This window comes from Anser anser, assembly GCF_964211835.1.
Source record: "Anser anser genome assembly, chromosome: 4".
Lineage (NCBI taxonomy): Eukaryota > Metazoa > Chordata > Aves > Anseriformes > Anatidae > Anser > Anser anser.
Window position 1 is genome coordinate 11,914,372 of NC_139724.1, and position 24,082 is coordinate 11,938,453.

The 24,082-nt window shown below is 40.0% G+C and overlaps 1 protein-coding gene across 13 annotated transcripts in view; it reads left to right on the forward strand.

The window, feature by feature from the left end:
- FAM13A (family with sequence similarity 13 member A) overlaps window positions 1-24,082 on the forward strand; it is a 133,975-nt gene that overhangs the window by 24,401 nt on the left and 85,492 nt on the right. For 12 of the 13 annotated variants that reach the window (XM_083835820.1, XM_083835825.1, XM_083835819.1 and 9 more), the window contains one exon: window positions 4,750-4,909. In XM_083835820.1, the coding sequence (XP_083691946.1) occupies window positions 4,750-4,909 (160 nt within the window). Of the gene's footprint in view, window positions 1-4,749; window positions 4,910-24,082 lie in introns of those variants that run through there. The other variant, XM_083835817.1, reaches the window with a different exon arrangement.

The window sequence follows — 24,082 nt, forward strand, 5'->3', positions numbered from 1 at the left end:
AAGTGGTTTAACTAGTCTGAGACTAGTTTTCTTGAGCATCCCTATGTAAGTAGACATACCATTGACTTAAAGTGGTCTGGAAGAACCCAGAGAACAAGTGAGCACTGGTCTGCATGGACATGAGTGGCACAGAGCTGTGGTGGATGGGCAAGCAGGCATGGGAGGGCACAGTGCAGAATGTGAAATACTGCTGGGTGTGATAGCCTGAAATAAAGGGCTAAGGGCTTAGACATATTCCTAAGTAACACTAACTTTGACAACTACGACTTTTTGTGCTTGAAAGTGGCTTCACCAATTTCAATCTTAAAATCCTCTAAGACTTCTGGTACTGATTCACCTTTGCTCCTTTAGAGCAAAGTCAGATACTGTTAGTGCTGGTGCTTCGTTTAGACAAAGCACATTGTTTCCAAATACTTAATACGGACCACTGTGCTTAGTGCACAGATTTCTCTGAGCATCTCTGGAAAATGTAGAGTGTCCTAGGAATCTGAGGGGGAAACACTGGGGTATTTGCTTTTATCATTGCCTGTCATAGAATGGCTCGGGTTGGAAGGGACCTTAAAGATCATCTAGCTCCAACCCCCCTGCCATGGGCAGGGATGCCACCTACTAGATCAGGTTGTCCAGGGCCTCATCCAGCCTGGTCTTGAACATCCCCAGGGATGGGGCATCCACAGCTTCTCTGGGCAGCCTGTTCCAGAGCCTCACCACCCTCTGAGTGAAGAATTTCCTCCTAACCTCTAATGTAATTCTCCCTTCTTTTAGGTTAAAACCATTCCCCCTTGACCTGTCATTATCTGATTGAGCCCTCCATTTTTATAACCCCCCCTTTAAATACAGAAAAGCCGCAACGAGGTCTCCCCAGAGCCTTCTCTTCTTTAGGCTGAACAACCCCAGCCCTCTCAGTCTTTCTTCATAGGAGAAGTGCTCCGGTCCTCTGATCATCTTTATAGCCCTCCTCTGGACTCACTTTAACAGCCCCACATTGTTTTTGAGCTGGGGGCCCCAGCCCTGCACGCAGCACTTCAGGTGGGGCCTCACAAGGGCAGAGCAGAGGGGGACAATCGCCTCCCTCCACCTGCTGGCCACCCCTCTGTTGGTGCGGCCCAGGATGCAGTTGGCCTTCTGGGCTGCAGGCACACACTGCTGGCTCATGGTGAGCTTTTCATCCACCAGAACCCCCAAGTCCTCTGCAGGGCTGCTCTCAATGTGTTCTCCCAGTCTGTGCTCATGTCTGGGATTGCCCTGACCCCTGTGCAGCACCCTGCACTTGGACTTGTTGAACCTCATGCGGTTCACACGGGCCCACTTCTCCAGCTTGTCCAGATCGCTTTGGATGGCATCCCTTCCTTCTGGTGTATCAGCTGCACCGCCCAGCTTGGTGTCATCTGCAAACTTGCTGAGGGTGCACTCAATCCCATCGTCTATGTCATTGATGAAGGTATTGAAAATCACCGGTCCCAGGACAGATCCCTCAGAGACAGCACTCATCACCGGCCTGGGATTTTTCAGCACATACACTGAGCTGTAAGCTCCCTAAAAGGGTTACTTAACAGTAACTACAGTGACGACAACTTATATTAGGATATGCCTGGAGATGCAGAATTTTGCTGGAGGATTTTGTCACCCTGAACTGTCTCAGAGAATCAGGTGGAAATTCCTTCTGAGACAGCAAAGCCATTCAGCAAACAGCCAGGTATTTATGCTGTACTTTCACGGTTCTCCGAAGCTTCACAGCTCAGCAAGCTCTCACACACCAGGTTCATCAACCACTTTGTTGTAGTAAGAGACAACTGAGGTGAATCTGGGTGGGATGAAACTCTTGCGGCTTTGAAGACCATATAACTGCCAGGCTCACAGGGCTTTCAGAGGCAGGGATAATTCTGCAGTGACATTCTTCTGTTACATTCTCTAAGATAGACATGAACCCATCAACATTTTCTTCTTGAAATGACCACAGAAATTACAGGTTTATATCTCCCTTCTGGAAAGTGTCTTTTTGGTATAGAAATTGTTGTTCTACTGCTGCTGTACTGTCTGTGATTCTGGTACTGAAGTAGTTTGTATGTGGCTATAAGGTGATCACGTCCAACCTTTAAGCATTTTGTGACCAGAGTAAATTGTGCGTTTAACTCAATAGACAACACAATTAATTAACATGCGAATTAGACATGAAGGAGCCATCGCTATGAACACAGTTATGTTGAAATGCTTTAACAGGGTGTTTCCAAAAGAACGTGAGAAAGTATCCAAGGAGAAGGATGTGGATCATGGAAGTGTTATATGAGATTTTCTCATAGAACTGTGTTTTTTTTTCCTATTGATCTGAAGTGAAATTTGGATATTTCATAGCTTTTCAGACTAAGCAAAACTGAAGATATTCTTTTTTTACATACAGTCTCAGAAAAGTCCAGTTGGACTTTTGCATACAGTGTGACAACAGATGGGTTTTAATTTCTATGAATATGCAAGATGGGTGCGTACTTATAATCTAAACTTCTTAAATATGCTGAGCTGCAGATTTATTGCAAGGAAAAGGTCAGCATGGATAGCACAAAGAATATAATAATCCTTACCACAGTGGAGGTCTAATAGCAGCAACTGAAGGAAAAAATTAACAAGAAATCTTGTAAAATCTGTGGACCAGTTTTAGTGACAGAATGGCAACGGATGATTTACTTTATACTGCCATTAGAGTAAAGCAAATCATGCTGTCCTGCTTGGTTACATTCAGAGAGGGAATGTAACAGGTGTGGTTATCGTTGTTTTGGTTTGGTTTTTTGTTTTGGGTTTTTTTTTTTTTTTTGGCTATAGGAGGCATTTGCTATAGCTCCCAGCAGATGTGGTTTAAGTCAAAATTCTGCCCTAAAATTCACTGAAGCTATCTGGAGTCATTTTTTGACTTGAAATCATTGGAGTATGTTTTCAGGCCATTTCCTAGAAAAGAGGTTCATAGTGTTGCCAGGCTTATGTTAGTGTTGCCCTTTTTTGGAGAAATACATCAGGAAGGTGACAGTTGAGATTTTCCTGAATCAAGCAAACTGTGCTCAGCCAACTCTAGAGAACACACGGTCCTGTTACATGCTTACACACACTTTTCTTTTATTCAGGACCATTACTATCTTCTAGTGAATATATGACATTCTTAAAAGTGAGTTGGACCCATGCTTATCCAGCCATAGAAATTTTCCCAATTTTTTATGTAATCTGAGGCCAGGTTCCACACTAATGGAATCATCTGATTTAAGGCTCCTGAGACTGACCCATTTTACAGTTGGCAATGGTTCTGCCATGTAAAATAGTTCTGTTCATTTAAACTTCAGGTCCTGCAACTCTGTTGCATATATTGGATGTTGAAATGGCATCAGTAAAGAACCTCTTTTAGAGTTTACACGGATACACTCTGCTGCAGTAGGATCCTCTCACTGTTGACAGGTAGATGCATTGCAGAGAGTAAAGTATTGAAAAGGGTCAGTAACATGCAAACCCTACAAGAAGGCCTTTTTTTGATGGCAGGTTTCTGGGAGTATCTGCTTTCAGAGCCTTTTTACTTAAATTAACATTTGGCTCCAATAAGCAATAGGTACAGTTTTACAGTAGCCAGTTATTTGTAATTTTTAATTTGCTGGTTATAGTAAATAATTATTTATTTTCAAGTTATATCTCTGTAAAATAGTTCAGATGGCATTTGTTCAATTTTGGAGGAGTTAGGTTGTTTTTCCTCTCATAAAATCACATAGATGTCCTCAGCCAAAAAATACTTGGAATGTTTTTCTGTTGTGGTTTTTTTTCCTCACCTGCTTCTTCCCTTTAAATTATTTCTGGGTTTTCTCTACCTCCTGATTTTCAGTTTCTGCCACCTTATAATTCTTTATAGAATTCACATCATTGTGGCCATTTCATGGGTCATTGAGAGCAGAGTACATCTGCTGGGAATGCTGTACTACGGGAAATTCTTTATGATTGGAGAAATATTTTTAATGCTGAAGGAGATTCTTCAGAGAGCCTACTTTTACATTAAAACAGAATTTAAAGGTTTAAATTTAAATGCTCAATAAAACATGCAAAACACCTACATTCCAACAGATGATCATTAGATGCTTATTAACTGGGTGCTCAGTTGTGAGTTGTGTTTTTTTTTTTTAAACACATGACAGGGTTGCCATCTCTATGTTTTAAAAATCTTTTTGAGTTATTAGTCTATCTTCAAGACAAATAGCCAGTCAAAATTAGATGAAGAAATGTGATATATGTCATGGCGTCACCTTAAGCTATAGAGATCTTGCTTGGCATTTCCTTTTAGTGTTCTGCTCAGCATGTGGGTTTTCTTATTTATTTGATTCATCATATACCTTAGAGATCATCACTGATCACTTTTTCAATGAATCTGACTCTTCCCAGTAACAGTTCAGAGAATTTAAATGCCTCATGCTGTCTGTGCCGCAGTCATCAACCCAACTTTTAGCAAGGTTAGTGGTATCTCATTTGGTGGTTTTCTCAATTAGATCTCTGCCTAGACTTTGTGGAGGAGATAGTTTGACCAACAGATACAGTATTTAATATTACTAAGAAAAACTGCAAACAAACCTAATAGTGGTTACCACCATAGTTATGATCCTTCTTTCCCAGACAGTTTCCTGTGTCTGCTAGCTAGCCTGTGTCCACAATAAAAACATTACAGAGATGCTGTGTGAGAACAGTTCAGTCTTGAGTATCTAATGTTCTACTTCATGTTCCATCCAACTTTAGTGTGCCCTCTGGATTTGAAGGTATAAAAGAACAAGAGATCTGCAACAAGATAATGACTAAAATGCTGGAAAGTTACAACACCTTGTTTGAATCGGAAGGCTTGAAGAAGGAAGAAGAAAAGCCAGTATGTGAAGAGCTATCAAGAATTATTTTGGTAAAAGTGAGTATCTCTAATATTGCACTTTCGTATAGCAAATCAATAGTGCAGGTTTATTGCAACTTCAATTCAGAAATCTTTTAGATAAGTGGGAGGCAGGTGCTGTAATAATAATGTTCTTTGTTATTGATTGATCTACAGCTTTACAGATCGATCCTACTAATAGGCCAATTTTCATTACTAGTCTAGAAGTTGATTGAGGAAAACACTGTCTGTGTTCCTGAGTCATTTAGTTGTCTCCCAAGGGCCCTGAAATCTTTTTTTGATACACCTCAGGCTTCCTGTAGCTGCATCATTGGTACCCACTTGAAAGACGAAGAGTGTTTAATAGTCCTAAGGCTGTATTATGCTCAAAACCTTACTGATAACATCCCTGATTCAAGATCCAGGAATGCAGCAAACTTGTCTGTGAAGAAGGTCTGCTCTGTAGATGGGAGCCTCGGTTCCTTTGAGAATGGAGTCACCTGTGACTACAACTGGCTGCTGTTTCTTCATAGTGCTGGTTTTAATACTGCACTTGTTACAAGGCCTTGGTTGATCTGGCCTTTGTTGATCTGACCTTGGAGGGAGAACTTGCCCAGATGCCTATTTTTCCATCTTTACACATCTCTGGTCTGCCATACATAAAGCCTCATACATATTCAGTAGTGGAGGCTGAACAGGCAGAAGGGCATCTCTTCTGGATCCATGCAGTAACTTGCTTCCACTCCTCTGTGTGGCTCAAGTTGCTGCCTTTATCCTGATGCAGGTTAGATACCAGGCCTACCTCAGTAGTGGCCATGCTAGGTAGGCATGTGTTGTGGTTTAACCTGGCAGGCAGCTAAGCAGCACATGCTCAGCGGGATGGGGGAGAGAGTCAAAGGAAGAAAAATAATGTAAACAAGTAAAAGTTCATGGTTTGAGATAAAGACAGCTTAATAAGGCAGAAAAGGAAAGTAAAATAATAATATAAGAATATACAATGCAGTTGCTCACCACCCACTGACTGATGCCCAAATCATTCTTTCTCCCTGAAGTCTCAGCTGTCTTCACATCATCCACTTACAACCATGGTTTTTAAAGCCAATGTCAACCCTCAGTCATGATTTTGGAGCAAATACCCAGAAACATGCCATCCTAGTATTGGAATGTACTTCCTCTCATATGCCTGGTGATGTTTACCAGCTTTCTGAACTTACGCATCTCCTGACACCTCATGAGCTGGGTATCTTAAGATTTTCACTCGCTCTTGGAAAAATCCACAGACTTTATTGCCAGAAGTACTGCTCTTTTAAAATGGAAACAAGAATGTGGATCTTGCAGATAAAGTCATGAAAGCGTGTACTTCTCTTTGAGCAGTGTATTGGAAAGGAAAAATAGAACTTGAGTGGAGCAAGTTGCATCTTGTTTACCATGTTGGTCATAGCTAGGGGAAATCCACAATGCTACAGACTTCTAAAAGGAGTAAGAGTATTTCAGTCAGGTACAGATTGTGGCATCTTAAAGAAAATCTGTTTTAAAGGAATAAAAAGTTAATTTTTGAGATGGGGAAAAGAGATTCTGATTCTGTAGGTGTGTTAGTTGAATTATCATTTTTGCCGTGTTCGTGAACTGAGGAGGTGCAGGTTACATCACACCAGTTATATCTCCTCTTTCAAAGATTGCTCACTCATTGGGAAAGACAAGTTGTGCCAGGTAAAGTGATTTCTTAGCCTGTTTTCTCACTGGATCATAGTTCAGAAAGTAAGGGAGCAGGAAGTTTCTGCAAGTTGCCTTCCAGTCCCTGCTTTGTTCCCAGGACTGTAAAACATCCTCTCGTTCATTGCTCAGGTATATGGTAAGATTATAGTTAGAAATGATGATAAATTTTTCTTTGGAAACCTCTATTTAGAAATAAAAAAGTGCCATTTTTACAAAACAACTTTTATCTTGGAACAGATTCCATTTCCCTGGGAAATTGAACTGTCGGATTCCTGATGCCTTGCCTAGAATGACTTCATTAGATTCTCACTCCACTTAGTAGAATGAGATCCACAAGATCTTCTAGGCAGGTGGCTAGCAGGTAGAAATAAAACATGTACTTCCTTCAGAAACACATACATTTATGGGAAATTCCTTCCCCAAAATAAACTTGATTTTTTTATTCCAAAACAGGATAAATATATATATATTTAAGTATAGCAGGTCTCATTTGTAGCCAGCTATCATTACAATCTCTAAGACTTTTTTCCAAGCTTCAGTTTAATTTTCAGATCCATTGAAGGTCTGAAAGACTCTCACGCTGTTGATTGATAGGATCTGCTAGTTAGAAATGGGTGGAGAAGTGGATTAAGTGTTCCGATTAGCTATCTGCTCAGTGTTGTCTTTTTCTGACTTGGAAGGATCATAAATATTTTTTTTCCGGGCAGAGTCAGGTGTGAACTGTTTATTCTTTAGGTATATCTGAACTGCTCTTTATTTATCACATTTTAAGTTTCAGTGTAGTATAATAAATGTTTATGATTTGCTTTGGAGAAGAATTCCTAGAGCATTCAGTTATGGTCCTGATTGATTTTTGTGGCAGTGAACTGAATGATAACTCAGGTAATTAAAGACAGTCAGTTTTGAGTTGCAGTATAGATGATTTTTTTCGTCTTGATTTAAGAAACCTACAGTAATAACAAAAATAATCATTCTGAACTAGGACTTTTCGTTTCAAAAGAATTTAATGTGTTATTCAAACTGCAGTTGCATGTAGTCCTATATTGTACAGCTAGACAGTGTTGTACTGTTACAACTGCAATAAAATAGAACCTTTGAATAACATTGGTAATGTTACTCATTAATGATCAAAGATAAGCAGTGAAGATGATTTGGTTTTAGTTCCAGAGGCCAGGACAATCTGGACAGGCAAAGCATTATGAGACTCTTGAAAGATTTCTGGAATTACTGCCTTCACTGGTTCCAGGTAAAATGTGCCATCTTTAATAGTATAATGCTTTTTAGGTCAGTATTTTAGAGAAAAAACATACAATCTATTACCTTGCCATGCAGGGCTACAGGGTTGTGCTTCTTTTGGCTTTTTCTTTCCCCGCTTTTTCCCTCTAATGCCTTCTTGACAGAGCTTTGTTAGTTTTAAGAACCAGTCAGCTGAGAGCACGTTTGCACTGAGAAACAAGCACCAATATGCTGAGGATTTAATGCTGCTCCTGCCTTGATTACATATTTGGGAAAGGAATGTAAAGGGCTTTCCCCTTCTTTCCCTATTGGATAGTAGAACATGTAGCCCTGTTCAACTGATGCAGAAGAGAGAGTAAGTCCGTTTATAATATTGAATTTATAACATTAAAATTAAAGTTAAAAATTCAAGTAAAATTATAAAGGTACAATTTTAACATTCTGAATGTTATCAAGGTACTTTTGATGGCCTCTGAACAGGGGGATTTAACTCCCTGAAGAGCTACAGAAATTGGTCTCTTTGGCTTTTGCAAAAATTAATAGTTTCAAAACAACCCAAGTAACTTCTTGCATTTTTATCCAGTTTGTTCCCAGACTTCTAACAAAAGTACCCACTTAAGTTGGGAGGCTTAGTCGTCAAAACAGATCTTTCTTACTTGAAATGACAGCAAAAATATGTGCACTGTGTTCTACAAGCCTGCTGTTAGGTTTTTAAGGAGGCAGGCAAGCCACCACCACATGTAGATAGATCTGATGGCGCTTGGTGGGTGCAAAATTTGTGGTGCCCAACCCAGCCAGGCAAGCCCCTAAGTGTGGATTTTATGGCAAGGAGAATGGTCCAGCTGCCTTCAGGCACTGTTTTGAAGTGGAGTGCTTGCTTGCTTATTCAGTCGAACACTCAGATTGGATCGTTCAGGTCTTGGTAGGATTTGAGCCCTTCATCCCTGGGAAGAGATAGGAAAGGTAGAACAGTCAACAAGTTCTCCATCATGGCTTGACTTTGCTCTCTTTACAGGCAGTGGTAAAACTCCGTTTCCACTAAGCACTTCTGAAAGTCATGGGGTTTCTGATTATTTCCTCAGATATGTAAAGAAAGATCTTTACTAATAAATGTTTCCTTCCCCTTTCCTCAGTTGTTTTCACTTAAATACCATAGCATGAGGATCTAATCCCTTGAAAAGATCTAGGAGAAACTGCTGAAAACACACAATGGTGGATGTGCTCCCCCACTCTAAATAGTCACCCTTCCCTGCGATCTCAGTGCTCTGGCCCTGTGGTTGTGCATGCTGCAGACATGAGAGTGATCCCTTGTTTATATCAGGAAAATGGCATCTGCTTCTAATCCGTGATATACTGCCCTGGCTAAGCCTGCAGGGTCTAGATAGTTTCCTTTATGCCTCTTTAATGCGTGGGACCATTTTAGCATCGTATTAATGTCTGGTTTTCAGTATGGCATTAGCTCCTTCTCTTCAGAAGGCACAGGGAACTGATCTCCTTTGAAAATCCTTCCTGAAGGTCTCAACAAATGCTGGTATTTCATTCAGTATTGCCCTTTTTTGAGCAAGTCACATCAGTTCTCTCCTGCCTGGGCCAGAGTGCACCCAAGTGTCCGAGTAGGTTCAAGCGAGAGAAAGATGGGTGAAAAGTAAGTGAGGATAAAGAGCACCTGTGGAAATCTGTCTCTGCTTTTCTGTTTAGTATTCCTTCAGATAGTATTCACTTCACAGTTGTCCACCCGTGAGCAGATGGGCATGTTTATAGTAAGGGTATATAGTGATTCAGTCTAAATGACATTTTAAGATGTGAGCTGACAGGAAATGAGCAATACGAGATTTGTAGGGGAAAGTTTATAAGCCTCCAAACCTTTCACCTATAGGAGACTGTTGAATCTCAAGTGAGGTGGACTGCTCTGTTTAGGCTGTAAACAGAAAGCAAGTGAAAAAACAGATCATCCTCAAACAATGCCTCGTGTAATTTTGGAATAATCTTACAATGCTTCTAACTCCACTGTTTTTGACAACTCTAGATATGTAATATTAAAACAGAATACTTCTGCTCTTGAAGATCATTAAAGCATTCATTAGATTATAAATCTGTCACTTGTGATGGTTACTAAATACAGTACTGAATATTTACACAAATAATGTTAACGTAGAACCCTATAAAGTAAAAAAAAAAATATTATGCTGGTATCTCTTTAGCTGGAATTTCACCAACAATATTTTCAGTTTAGTACTTTGTGAGAATAAAATTGCTAAGCTTTAGCACATTTGAAGGGAATAGGGGCATATAACGAATGTCTCTTTCTATCCTGCTGTCTATATTTCTAGTATACTAGAATTCCTTCAAACCCAGCTGGCAAATTCTGCAGTGGTGATGTTTAGGAACTTTGCTTTTGCTCTCTGACAATGTTTTGCTTAAACAAATACTCAGTGATAATAACATTGCCCATTGATAATACCACATAATCAAAATGTAGAGAAAATAGGATCCATATGTGTATGTGTGTTCACATCTGTATTTGCACATGTTTTATTTGAAATGTTTTTCATCCATTGCCTGTTTATTTTGGGGGGAAGCAGCGGATGGCATTGCAGTTTAGCATTTGGGAGCAGTTCCTCTCAGTCAGTACAATATCGTTAGAAAGGGAAGCATCAAAGATGTACCAAGAAACAAGATACAGTAAAAATAAGCACGTGAGCCCCTCCTGTAGCCAGATGTTTCTGAGCATCCTTGCTGTACCCAGGGGGAAAAAGGGTTTGGTAGAAGGATGAGAGTTTTCTTTCTAAGACACATCTCTCAGTTCCTCCTGTTCATGTTCCCCAGTGTTTATTTGGTTTCTCATGAATTAGTTGTTCAATTAATCAGGTTGCACGAAATAATAAGCATTGTGCCCACTCTGTATAAATCGGCAGTGTTAATGCTGTCTTTGTAACAACAGCACATTGTAGGCACTCAAAATTATTCCAGAGTGCTGGGATTCAAGACATTTTGCAGCCTGTGGTGTTTTAATTCATACTGGTCTCTGCCATTAGCTTCATCTGTGATGCTTTCAAGGTGGGAACTTCAGAAGGGCTCAGCACAGAATTAATTCTTTTTCCCATTATAACCGATTAGTGAAATGCTCATTGACTTCGATGTAAATCCTTTACATTCTTTATAAGTCCTCCTTTGAATACTATGAAGATCACAGTTTGTCCAGGAGAAACTGCTTGGTATACATTGGTGCAGCTGTAAAGTCTACTGCTTTGCAGGATTTCTGGTGCCCTAAAACTTATGTATAATAAGCAGGGCTCAAGGCAGTCTGAGAGCAACAGGAGGCTGTGGTGCGAGGGACACAAGGAGACATGCTCTGTATGCATCTGAGTATGTATGCTCTTGAAAATCTGATCTATCCGTCAGATCCCAGCACCATTTGGCCTTAATTACCAATGGTGAACATCTCAGTTTCAGTAATAACAAAGGGCTCTGTCCTCTGCATGTTGGAAATCTTACAGTGGCAAACAGAATAATACAGAGACACTTAGGACTCTCTAATTTACTGCCACATCAGATATTCCTTTTAATAGTAACATTACTGAATTCCATGTGTGAAAAAAGATTTTCTTTCTTTGTGATTTTTAGATCAGAAATGTAGCTTAGCTTGTCCTGAGTTAAAACTCAGTTAAGACTGAATTAAAGGAACTGTAACATGAGATGGAGATCTGGCGAGCCTGGGTTTCTCCCATAGCTAGGTCATGTTTTTCTTTTAGATCACACTTTTTTTCTGTTTATGAATAACATTACAGTAAATAGATAAATCACACTCTAGTTTTCAAAATTGCCAGGGAGAATAGAATGTTCTTCTGGAACTGCTCTCAGCTCTGTTGTTACTGAGCACACACACACACATTGGGTACACCCAGCAAGAGAGCAGTGTTGCTGTGTCACTTTGTAAATGTTTATTTTATTTTTTATCTTAAATTCTTCTGCACGTTCCTTATGGGTATCTCAGCCATGACGAGCTGTGGACATTAACCTGTTACACGGCACCTTAACTCGGCCAGCTAACACATGACAGGGACTTACAAATTGTGGGGATGGGCATGAAAGATTAATGTTTTCACACAGTGAAGTCTGTAACGTTTTCACAAATTCTGGGATTATATTTGATGCCACCATTACCAGTGTAACTTTTTGCAGCATTCACTAACCAGTCCTCCTGGGCTGCTAGAGACATGTTTTTCTTTTCTTCTTCGAAAATACCATGATATTCCACAGATGTAGTTGCCAATATTGAGGTATATCACAAGGTTATTGCTATGTTTGTCATTTCCTTTTTTATATTGTGGTCCTCTCTAAAAATAATGGATTTATGTGTCTCTCTGTTGCTCTCATACCAAGACCTTTGTACGTGTTTCGTGGCAATAATTGCAATAAGTTAAGGTTGTACTGAAGCACAACAGAGTAACCTTTAGCAGTTTATTAAGAGATTTGGTCTCAGGTAAAAGTTCATATATATAAACAGACTTGGGAGAACAAAAGGAAATGAAAGGGGAACCGAATAGGGTATTAGCTTCATATTGAAAAGCAATGATGTGTTTTTTGCAAAGTGTGAGATTTGTCTTTTTATTACTTCTGTCTCAAAGAGCTCTGCTGAATTGTGGTTATTAAAGTATAGTGTAAAAGATAGTGAGGTAGAACAGCAGATAGATACTGAGTCAGTTGTACTTTTCTTCCTATATGTCAGTAGCAACCAAGGTAAAAATCCAATACGTGTAATTAGATGTTTCATCCTTCGTTACGTTCATCTTTTATCCTCAGATAAAAACATGTTTTACAGCTTTGCTAACATTGTTTCTCCTTCTAACAAGGGTGTTTTCATCACTTTCTGGATACAAAAGGAAAGGATACTTAAAGCATAGTAAAAAGATTTTTTTTTTTTTTAAGTCATTGCTCATGTTACATCATTGTCTGCATTTTTCCTGAAGGTATTTGTGCCACTAAATGATGAGTCTGAATTAATGCCTGAATTAAAATTAGTCATTCTGTCCAGTTAGCATTCATGAAATTATCTATGACCACAAGAATTAGAAAATGCCTTTGAAAATCCCCATGGCATTGGCACCACAATTTTAGTCTTAAAAGTATAAATTATTTGGTACTTCATGTGGTTTATGGAGCCTTAACTAACCGTGAGCTGTTTTGCACGGTTGGGAAGAGATTCTGTATTTTCTTGTTTTGTGAGGAGGAGGAAGAGCAGCTCTGTAATTGCTATGGCTCTCTTGCATATGTGTTGGCACCCTTGACAGCACTGCTGCTTGTCACATCTGAGCTGCCATGCTCCAGAAGAATTTTGTGCGAGGAACAGCACTGGTTTGGGTAATATTCCCTGCTCCAATGTCAAATGAAGGGAGAGACAGGGACTCTGAAATTCATTCTTTCTTCTGGACTGCCCCATGAACAACACTGGTATATGCTTTTTTCGTAGCTTAGGGAGGAATCGCAGGCATGACCCTAACTGCCACCTACCTGAAGCAAAAGCTGCATAGCATTGTTTTGTGGGATGCTGCTAAGAGAAACAGAATATGCCCTCCTCAGTGGTGTACAGCTGCTGACCCAGTCAAGAATCATCTGCTGCAGTCTATCCCAGTGCAATCAGCTAATGCATCGCTTCTGCAATCATTCGCAGCATTGAATTCACTGGGTAGTCCTCTTAATGGTTGCTCATCCTATATAAGAATGGCTGCATTGGCACGGACATGGGGTCCATCTAGCTTCATTTCCTGCCTCCCACTGTGGCCATAAGTGGATGTCCAGAGAAGTCAGAACAGGGGGCGGCATATATGGTGTTTCCCTCAATTACTCTACTAGCTCCTTACTATTCTGAGGGGCTTTCTTGGTTTTGATGTTCTTTGTGTATTTAATGATGTCCAAAGCAGTAGTCCTGTCACCCCCTAGCATACATGTAAATATTTTTCTTCCACAGTGTCACCTAGCAAGGAGTTTCATAACTTGTTCCCTGTCAGGTGAAGGACTGACTCCTTCTGTTTGCTGTAAACATGGCTTTTGAAAGTGTTATTTGAAGGCCACCTTTTTTGGTGGGTTTGTTTGTTTGAAAGAGGCAGCGAACAGTTCCATCTACTCTCTACTCCCCATGATTTTGTAAAACTCTGTCAGATCCTCCCTTCAAGCTTACCATGAACCTTTTTTACTTTTTTAATGAAAAATTAGTACTGACATTTGCAGACTTAATCACTGCAATGTCAATGACTGTTTTTTTCTCTCAAAGCCCCTGCATAGAGTCAGTCAGCAAACAATCCTATGTAATAACTCTTCTGTTTTGGGGCACAGGGCCAAATACTCTGATGTAGTAAATTGAATGATATTTTAGCAAATCTCAGGAAGCTGCACATTCTTAATATCAGAAAATAATCTGTCTAATTGTTTTTGTGGGAAAAAAAATGTCTGTGCCCTAGTTAACAAAAAGCTTTGTGTTAATGAAGTCTGAGTTTGTTTTAAGGTCTTCTCTTAGGTTTTAACGTCTAACAAAATAGACACAATGCTTTCTAGCAGCCTTTGAACTGAGCTGAAAATACAACAGTCCTGTCCTCTCCAATGATGCAATTTGTGAGGCCAAAAAAAGAACCAGATAGGGAGGAGAAAGCGAACGCAGCAGTAATGATGATAATGTGACAAAAGTATCTTGGAATGCCAGTTGATCAACAAAATAATTTTATCTGCATCATTAAAATAGAGCACACTGTATAATCATTACAATCACGGAATCATAGAACCATTAGGTTGGAAAAGACCTCTAAGACCATCAGTTCCAACCGTTAACCTAGCACTGCCAAGTCTACCGCTAAACCATGTCCCAAAGCACCACAGCTACATGTCTTTTAAATACCTCCAGGGATGGTGTTGCAACCACTTCCCTGGTCAGCCTGTTCTAATGCCACACAACCCTTTCAGTGAAGAAATGTTTCCTAATATCCCGCCTCAACCTCCCCTGGTGCCTCTTGAGGTCATTTCCTCTTGTCCTGTCACTTGGTGCTTGGGAGAAGAGACCGACCCCCCACCTCACAGTAACCTCCTTTGAGGTGGTTGTAGAGAGCAGTAAGGTCTCCCCTTTTCTCCAAGCCTCCTTTTACCCGAGCCTCCTTTTCTCCAGGTTAAATAAGCCCAGCCGTTTCTCATAAGACTTGTTTTCTAGACTCTTTACCAACTTTGTTGCCCTTCTCTGGACCTGCTCCAGGGCCTCGATGTCCTTCTTGTAGTGAGGAGCCCAAAGCTGAACGCAGTGCTTGAGGTGCGCCCTCACCAGAGCAAAGTACAGGGGGACGATCACCTCCCTGCTCCTGCTGGCTACACTATTCCTGACACAAGCCAGGATGCCGTTGCCCTTCTTGGCCACCTGAGCACACTGCTGGCTCATATTCAGCTGGCTGTCAACCAGTACCCCCAGGTCCTTCACTGCCAGGCAGCTTCCTAGCCATTCTTCTCCAAGCCTTTGCATTGCACAGGGTTGTTGTCCTCCAAGTGCAGGACCCATCATTTCGCCTTTTTGAACTTCATACAGTTGGCCATGGCCCATCGATCCAGCCTATCCAGATCCCTCTGTAGAGCCTTCCTACACTCAAGCAGATCAGCACTCATGCCTAACTTGATGTAGTTTGCGAACTTACTGAGAGTACATTCAATCCCCTCGTCCATATAATTGATAAGGATATTGAAGAGAAGTGGCCCCAGTACTGAGCCTGGGGGATACCGCTTGTGACTGGCCTCCAAATGGATTTAATTCTGTTCACCATGACTCTTTGGGCCCAGCCAACCAGACAGTTTTTTACCGAACAAAGTGTACACCCATCCAAGCCATGAGCAATCAGTTTCTCCAGAGGAATGCTGTGGGAAATGATGTCAAAAGCTTTATTAAAGTATAGGTAGACAACATCCACAGCCTTTCCCTCATCCATTAAGTGCGTCACCTAGTCATAGAAGGAGATGAGGTTAGTCAAGCAGGACCCGTATTTCATAAACCCATGCTGACTGGGCCTGGTCACCTGACTGTTCTATGTCTGTCCTGTGACGGTATTCAAGATGATCTGCTCCGTAACCTTCCCTGGCACTGAGGTCAGACTGACAGGCCTGTAGTTTCCCGGATCCTCTTTCTGGCTCTTCTTGTAGATGGGCATCACGTTTGCTAGTCTCCAGTCAACTGGGACTCCCTGGATCTACAGGACTGCTGATAAATGATGGAAGGTGGCTTGGTGAGCAAACTAGCAGCCTAACTTTTTATGCCCATTCGACATTTTACTGGAAAGGGTACATGCAAGGGTAGTATTCTGTTCAGTCTGAACTTTGCCTCCCAGCCACATAACAGTAGAAGATGCAAGTATGCTGTATGAATTGTTCTTACTTAGTAATGGAAATGGATAAAGGAAATAGTACAGTTTAGTCTGTTTGGAAAAAAAAGTATAATGAAAAAATAAAGCTAAGCTACTATTGCAAGTATTTTCTCATTCCATTGAAATGGTAAAATTTTGTCAAAGGTTCTCATCTAGATCCAGTAGTATTAGCTACTCACGTTGTGGGAGATTAATCTTTTTTTTGCCAGGGTCTTTCTCAGCCTTTTCTGCTGATGTTAGTCACCTCCCTAAAATGAACTTAAGTATGCAATTGAAAATAAATATGTAATTTAATACTTTCACCATTCCATCAATAATCCTGGGCTGTCTGTCTGTCTAAAGAAACAAACATGAAGAGGAGTAAGTGCAGCAAGAGCTGTTGAGTAAGAAACATTGTCGAGCAACTTATACCCTGCCCATGATTCAGTCTCTCCTTTAAGGATACCCTTGACCTGTTGTGCTTCTTTGTTCATGTGGGAGGAAGATAGGAGCTGGAGTACTTAACCACCTGTCTTTATTAGTGTCAGCGCTTCTTGACATTAAAGGATTATTCTCTTGAAGAATAAATAGGTCAAAGAGCATTCTAGGGATGTTCTAATCTTTTCTAATCATTGAGGTCTCTACAGTTAATTGGTTTAAAGCTTTTATTTATGTGGAATCTTGTGCATTCTGAAACCTACATTTTGTATGACTTGCAAAGAATGTGGCAAAGGAAGAAAAAATTCTTTATCAGCAAGATAGATTTACTGAGGAAGAAGATGTGTTCCTTGGGCCACTATAATTAATGTGATCTAGGTGTAAGAACACTGGACCGGGATTTGAATGGAGTTCTTTTTCTGTTTTTGAGGGGCATGGACAAGCCAGCTGTACTCTAGTTCTTTTTAACAATTATTAGCATTTGTAGCAGTATTACCTAAGAATCTGATTTGTGGGTCGGGATCCACAGCTATGTTAACCCAAAGCTAAAAGATGGTCTTGGGTATGCCTGAGAGAGTTTGCAGAGAATATTGACAATCAAAATTAGGAAGTTAAGTGAATAGTCTCTAGCTTTCTCCATGTTCTTCTCTGTTCTTGTGTAGAAGTCATCAAGAGAAGTTTAGTCCAAAACCTGGATTTTGACAGTGTCTTGAATGGGTATTGACAATTTAATTTCTACTCTTAATAGTAGAAATTTTTCCTTAGTAATAGTGCTGGGGATTGATGGTGTGTCTTGATGCCATGATGAGCAGGTACGCTAGTTTGAATGTGTTTTGGAGACTCTTGCTTCATTTAAAGTTGATACGTGGGAGGTGATGATTTTCACAGGTGGGATTTTTTTTAGGCTAAAGTGGGATGCAGAAGTGGTTGCTGGTAGCTTTTGACAGTGAGTTGGTCTCGGGTAATTTTTCAGATGTAAACATTTAGGTTACACTGACTGATGAGCACACACAGTTGAGCAAAACAAAGCTCCTACATTTCAGACAGAGGCTTGAACTTGTTTTGTATTCAGTATGCTGTAGCAGAGGTTTTTTCATATAAGAATGGAAAGGATGCATTTGCTGGTAAACCTTACTCCTCATGGCATTCTGTGGAGGTCTGCAATGGTTTAGCAGAGTGATGCTCAGGTAGTGCCTGTATTTGGGATGCATGTTACTCATTTTATGGTTCCTTGTTTATTTCTCCCAACACGATAGTCGCTGTATTGTTGGCTTTAAATGAAATCAGGGTTTAAAGCACAACAGATTTCATCCCATAGTTTCACAAATTTCACAAGCCACACTTAAGCTGAATTAACAGAAATGTCAGAGAATTCTCAAGCTTCAGTAATTCAGAGATAAGCAGAAATGCATATATACATAATAAAAGTAATTTCCCATTCAAGTACAAAACTGGTGTAATTGCATAATCTGTTTCATCAGTAACACAGGCTTCTGCTGTTAAGTTCTGGAAATGTGACTAAAACTTGATGTTTTTATTACTCCATGTGGAATGCAGGTGCCTGTCTAAACGCTCGCATTTGAAAATCACGGGTTATGTTTATTATTTGAATCCCAGCACCAGAGAACGTTCTGAGAGAGTGAGGGTCAGATTTCCGAAGATGTGCAATTATTTAACGTCTTCTAGTAGAGCTGGGAGTCAGTATAGCTACACTCAAAAATATCTTACATATTTTTAAATGATTAAATATTTTTTGATCTGAATGTTTGCAGGATATTTAAAAAGCATAATATATTCCAAAATATACTTAGTTACCAAAGTGTGACATATTAGAAATGAGTACATGTTCTTTGTACTTTCTGTGTTTTGAAGGATAGCATCAAACAGACTGCCAGTATTGACAGCAGCAGATTTTCAGCTCAAATCATATTTGAGGCTCTGATTTTGCTTTGTTTGTTTTAAGTTTTCAAAGCAGCCTAAGAACTTAAGCAGCTTGAGAATGTGACTGTTAGGTCTGCTACCTTCTGGTAGCTTTTGCTGCATCTTTCACTTTAATGGTGGAAAGATCTTCTCATTGTCATGTTCAATGTAAAGATATGCTGCAAAATTAAAATAAGAGGAAGTGGCCAGTTTGTTGGAGCCGTTGTATAATCCTGTGCTAATGAATGCCATGTAAAAAAAAAACAACATGGATTGGAGGAAAATAAGGAGAGGACAGAGGGGTTGCAAGTATTTGAATAAATCATACATACTATCTTTTTTAGAGGTCTTCTAAACTATACTTGTGTGCACTCTGCCCAGTAAAACTATGATCTCTTGCCAATAGTGAGCAGACTTGTAGAGGTTAATGTTTAACGGGTTCCTAGCTAGAGCTGCTTGCTGTGTTCTCAGCATACATATCTCTTGTTCCCTTGGAAGCATTATTTTGTGTAAACAAAGTGCATTTTAATACTGAAACGCATCTGTCTACATGTGCTGTTCCATGACGAATCAGTTAATAGTGTGCTATCAAAGGATTTTCTGCTTTTAGCTCACACATGCTTGTTATCGTTTTTCATCTCCATTCAACACAATGAAAGCAATTATTGTACTGCCTGATTCCTGCAATCATTGACTATTGCATGCTCATCTTAATAGCATTCAGTCAGTGGCAAGCTTGATCCTAACTGACTGCAGGAATGTTAATTCCTAACTTTTACTAGCAACGGTGACAGAAGAATCTGATCTAACACACCTTTATGACTCACTTCTTTGAGTCAGTTGTCTGCAATGACTCATACTTAAAATTAAATGTATGCTTATAATGAAGATGTAATGCCATGAAAATGGGAGATGGAAAAGACCAATGAGATCACCTTGAAGATCCTATTACAGTACGGAATGTATTTGCTGATTCTTTTTCTAGTTTAGAGGTGAATGCTCCAAGACCAGGAAGTTCTGTAACCCTTCTTGGGTGGATTGTTATGTGCTCTAGTGGAATTTCTAGTGGAGCCTCAGCTTATCTGTATTACCCGGTGTTGATTCAGAGGGCCATAAAAAAATGTGCTAGCTGAGCTCGGGCACCAGCAGTACCAGTTTATGGTGTGCTTGAACGTGCTGCTTGCCCGCTCTTCAAAATCCCTAAGGCCTGAACCTGCTCTTTTTGCAGAATTTGTAAACATCATACTTCATTGCTGAGAAGCAGAAGTGCTTCAATGGTGGGTAGCTGGCATGAACCTCTGTGGTTATTATTTCACTTCTTTTACGTTCTTTTGTTAATGAGCTGGCCATATGGTATTGTGGGGTAAGAGAAATACAGAGGTAAAAGTAATTTGTTTTCCTTGAAGGATCTGTCTGCACTTTATGGGACAGAGTACAATCCAAGCCAGTGCCAACGCAGTCTTTTAGGCAGCAAATTCTTTCATTACTGTGTAATTCATTGTCAAGCTGTGAACGGGAGGAGTACCATACATGGAGAAAGACAGGTTTCTCAACTGTTTGTTTGAGTCTTTCCAACCTACTTACATGGACTTCAATGGAGGAGCTCTGAATTTTGGCACAGCTTCACACTTTTCTAATGCAGAAATCCTTTGGCAAACACACACGTGTTTACATCTCAAACAGTTAGGAAGGATAGAGGAATGTGATGGTCGCTGTGCTGACTTACCTCTGTTCCCTGGCTTTTGATGATCTCATTATCATTTGCTCTTTAACACCACAGCTGGTATTTGCAGAAGATTTTTTTAAGATTCCTTCACTGGAGGTAGCATAATTATTTTAAGCATATATTGCAATATCAAGCGATGCCCCCTGTCACTACAGGAACTTACCATTATTTTTATTGCTATTGTTCTGAATGGGCAGCTGGATACTGCCATGAGCAGAAAGTCTGCCCTGTGGGAAACTGAAAACAGAAATCATTAATCATAGCCTTCCAAGTTCATTCCTACATCTCTCCTCTGATTGCGATCACCTGACCATATTTGTGCTTATTACTCTTGATACGTCCTCTGTTCAAGTGAGGGCAGTCCAAAGAAACCAAGCGAATGAAAGGTAGAAGTTAATTCCAGAGGACCCTTTTCTCTGTACTCTAAGATTTGGTGATAAATTCTTATAGCATCCTTGCTGTCTTTGGAGATACTCTGATTCCACATCAGGGCAGCAACTGAGGCTTCGTTTATATGTTTCTCAAGAGGCCCTAAGCTGCACTGCTGTACAGAAGTACTCTGACTACGGGCGAGATATGTTTTACCTATGAGTCTGATTTGTACTTTAATTTACTTTAATTGAGCAACAGTGTGAGTTACTTTTGATAAAGCTTTGATATTTGGAATTGTCAGCTGCACAGACAAAAATATCAATATTGTGGATATTGTCCCAACTCCTAGTAAGTGCCCACTTTGCTTTCAAAGTATTTTGTGTAGCAGTTATTTTTCCTGCATATCATTCAGCACTGTATTTACAGTAAAAGGCCTATTTCACTGATGGTGAAATGATTTGATAAGTTACATGATGTGGCTTAGAGAATAGAGTTAACAAGAAAAAAATAGACTCAGTATTGAATTCTTATAGAGGGCTTACACTTGTCATTAAGTATGGTCTTCTTAGTCATATGCACTTCAAACTAGGATAGTAACTGCCTAAATAAGCAAGTATGGAATCACAGGTAACCAGAAGAAATCCTGGGAAGTTAAGACGTAGTAAACATATGGGTAGGAGTCCTCCTTTCCTATGCCTTACTATATTAGGGGATTCACTGAGTAGGCTGGTTTGACTCAGCATTTGAGAAACAAATCCGAGAGGAAGTTAAATTTGATCAAAGATTTTCCAGTGAATGCAGATGGAGGCCTGGGTAATGGTATGTGGACAACAGCACAGGCACCGCAGCAGTCTTGTTTGTTGATGCCTTAAGTTTAGTGCAGGGATTTGAATTACATAGCCAAAGTATGCAGATTCTGGGATGCCCCATTTCCACAGACAAGTTTAAAGATGAAGATAGCTGTAACTTATTCCTTTATGCAGCTCTTTTCTATCCTGCTGTTACAGAGAACAGTAAGTAGCAAGCACAAGAATGTTCACTGAGATGTCATCGTTTAAATAGCTTTGATAAACCACAGGTGCAATCTCTTAAAGTGGTTTCACGTCACTTTGGACCAGAATCAGCCATGTTGCACAGATTTCTTTTTTTACAGACTTTTTATCAGCAGCATTTCTAAAGCTTTAAGGAGTTTGTTTTGCTAGGGACATAACAGAGGAAGACTGTTACCATCTGCATGAATAATCTCCTCAGAATCCCACCTATTATGTAAAGTGTCTACTGCTCTTCACTTAGATTAGTTCTGTGTATCTGGTTCAGTTAGAGACAGGGAGTTTATTGTGATTTGTATATCTGCAACACTGTTAGTAATGAGCTCGCTGTTACAACATTAATGTAATATCTCATTGAAGACAGACAAAATTCAGTACAGCAGTTACAAACAAGAAAATTATTCTGACAGATGGAATTCCTGTACAATCTGAAGTTCCTGGACTTGGACAGGTCTGTAACAGAGACAAGACTTTAACTTTGAGAAAGTTTACTGAAACAAAATTTCAGGGATTCACAGCCAGTGACAAGTGAACTAACTCTGGAGCTAGAAATACGATATCAGCATAGCAGAGCTTGAATTTCATAGGCTTTCTGAGAGTGTTTTCTAGCTCTCTTCTCCTAGAATCATGTAATGTTAACAAAGTTTTTACTTTTAAACATTTAAGAAGGTATTCTGTTTGCAGTGGCTTCTTTCAGATAGGAAGGTTGTGGCGATATGGTTTAAAGGAAAATAACACTCAGCCTTTTGAATCCAAAAGGTCTTGTCATCATTAAGAGTAAGACACAGAAATTTGAATCAAACATCAAACTTGGTTGAACTTTAAAACTTCACACACTTTAGGATTGCATCAAATTTAAAACTTTGATATCTAAGTGGGGCAGAGTACAGAGGAGGTGTTTTAGTGAATTCATGCCTAAAAATACAAGTGGAGTAAGAGAAATCCAAATTTGGCAGTGGCAGCTGCACAGATTGTAAGGATGACTGCATTGATCGTGACTTTCTGATTTCAGTGTGGCAGTTAATCAAGGATTTGGGGCTTGGTTCTGGGTATGGAAGAGAACTGATGACTAGATTTTGCAAGTATTTGTTACTGCTTACGTTATCTGTGCTGACTCGGTGCAAAACCTGGTAAGAATTATAGAGCTATTGATCTTTGTCTCCCAGAGTCAGTAATTTAGGATGATGAGGCATGTTTTCTTTGAGAAGAACTCATCTTGTCAACAGTATTTTCCATTCATACTTTTAAAATCAATATCGTAGATGTTAGGTGAAGTGACTTATCAACAGTTTCTTATTACTTTTTTTACATTTTATTACTTTCTGAACTTAATCCATGCTTCAGCAAGTATTTGAGCACAGGCCAATTTTTAGCACATACAGCAGTCTTACTAAAGATGACGGTGTGCTTGCTTTAAGTTACATCCAGGCTTAAGGACTTCTCTTAAGTTCTAGGAGTACGGAAAAGAATGCCACTGTCGTTCAGGTATGTTTAGATGATGTTTCACAGGCTCTCTGACGTCTTTGTTCCCAGCTAGTGTAGTACGCACAGCATTCAGACAGCAGCCTCGGCACTTGCATCGTCATACACAGAAATTTTGTGCCCTGGTCAGTAGTGTGATGAATCAGGCCCTCATTTTGTGCATAAGAACAGCAAATGAGAGAATATTATAGGACACGTGAAGGGAACGTAACAGAAAAATGTCAGTGCAGAATTATCCCTGCCTCTGAAAGCCCTGTGAGCCTGGCAGTTATACGGTCTTCAAAGCCGCAAGAGTTTCATCCCATCCAGATTCACCTCAGTTGTCTCTTACTACAACAAAGTGGTTGATGAAGCTGGTGTGTGAGAGCTTGCTGAGCTGTGAAGCTTCGGAGAACCGTGAAAGTACAGCATAAATACCTGGCTGTTTGCTGAATGACTTTGCTGTCTCAGAAGGAATTTCCGCCTGATTCTCTGAGACAGTTTAGGGTGACAAAATCCTCCAGCAAAATTCTGCATCTCCAAGCATATCCCGATACAATTCATCATCACTGTAGTTACTGTTAAGTAACCCTGTTAGGGAGCTTACAGCTCTGTGTATATGCTGAAAAATCCCCTTGAAGCAGATGTTGTTTTAATTAGAGTGAATGTAAAACATTTGTTTCAAGAGCTATCAAGTGGCCTGGGTAACTTTGGCAAGTGTCTCATTCCTGGGTATTTGACTCCACAGTACTGGCTACAGCAGGTTCTGTAGGAGTAGCTGCCAGACAAGAGATACATCTGGTTAATGGTCTCCCTTTCTCTTTTGTTCCTGAGGCAAAGGTAATGACAGTCGATTAGAATGTAAGGTTTATGCTGACAGCTAGTTATGACGTAACCAAATTTAGACGAGGGTGAAAAAGAAAACAAC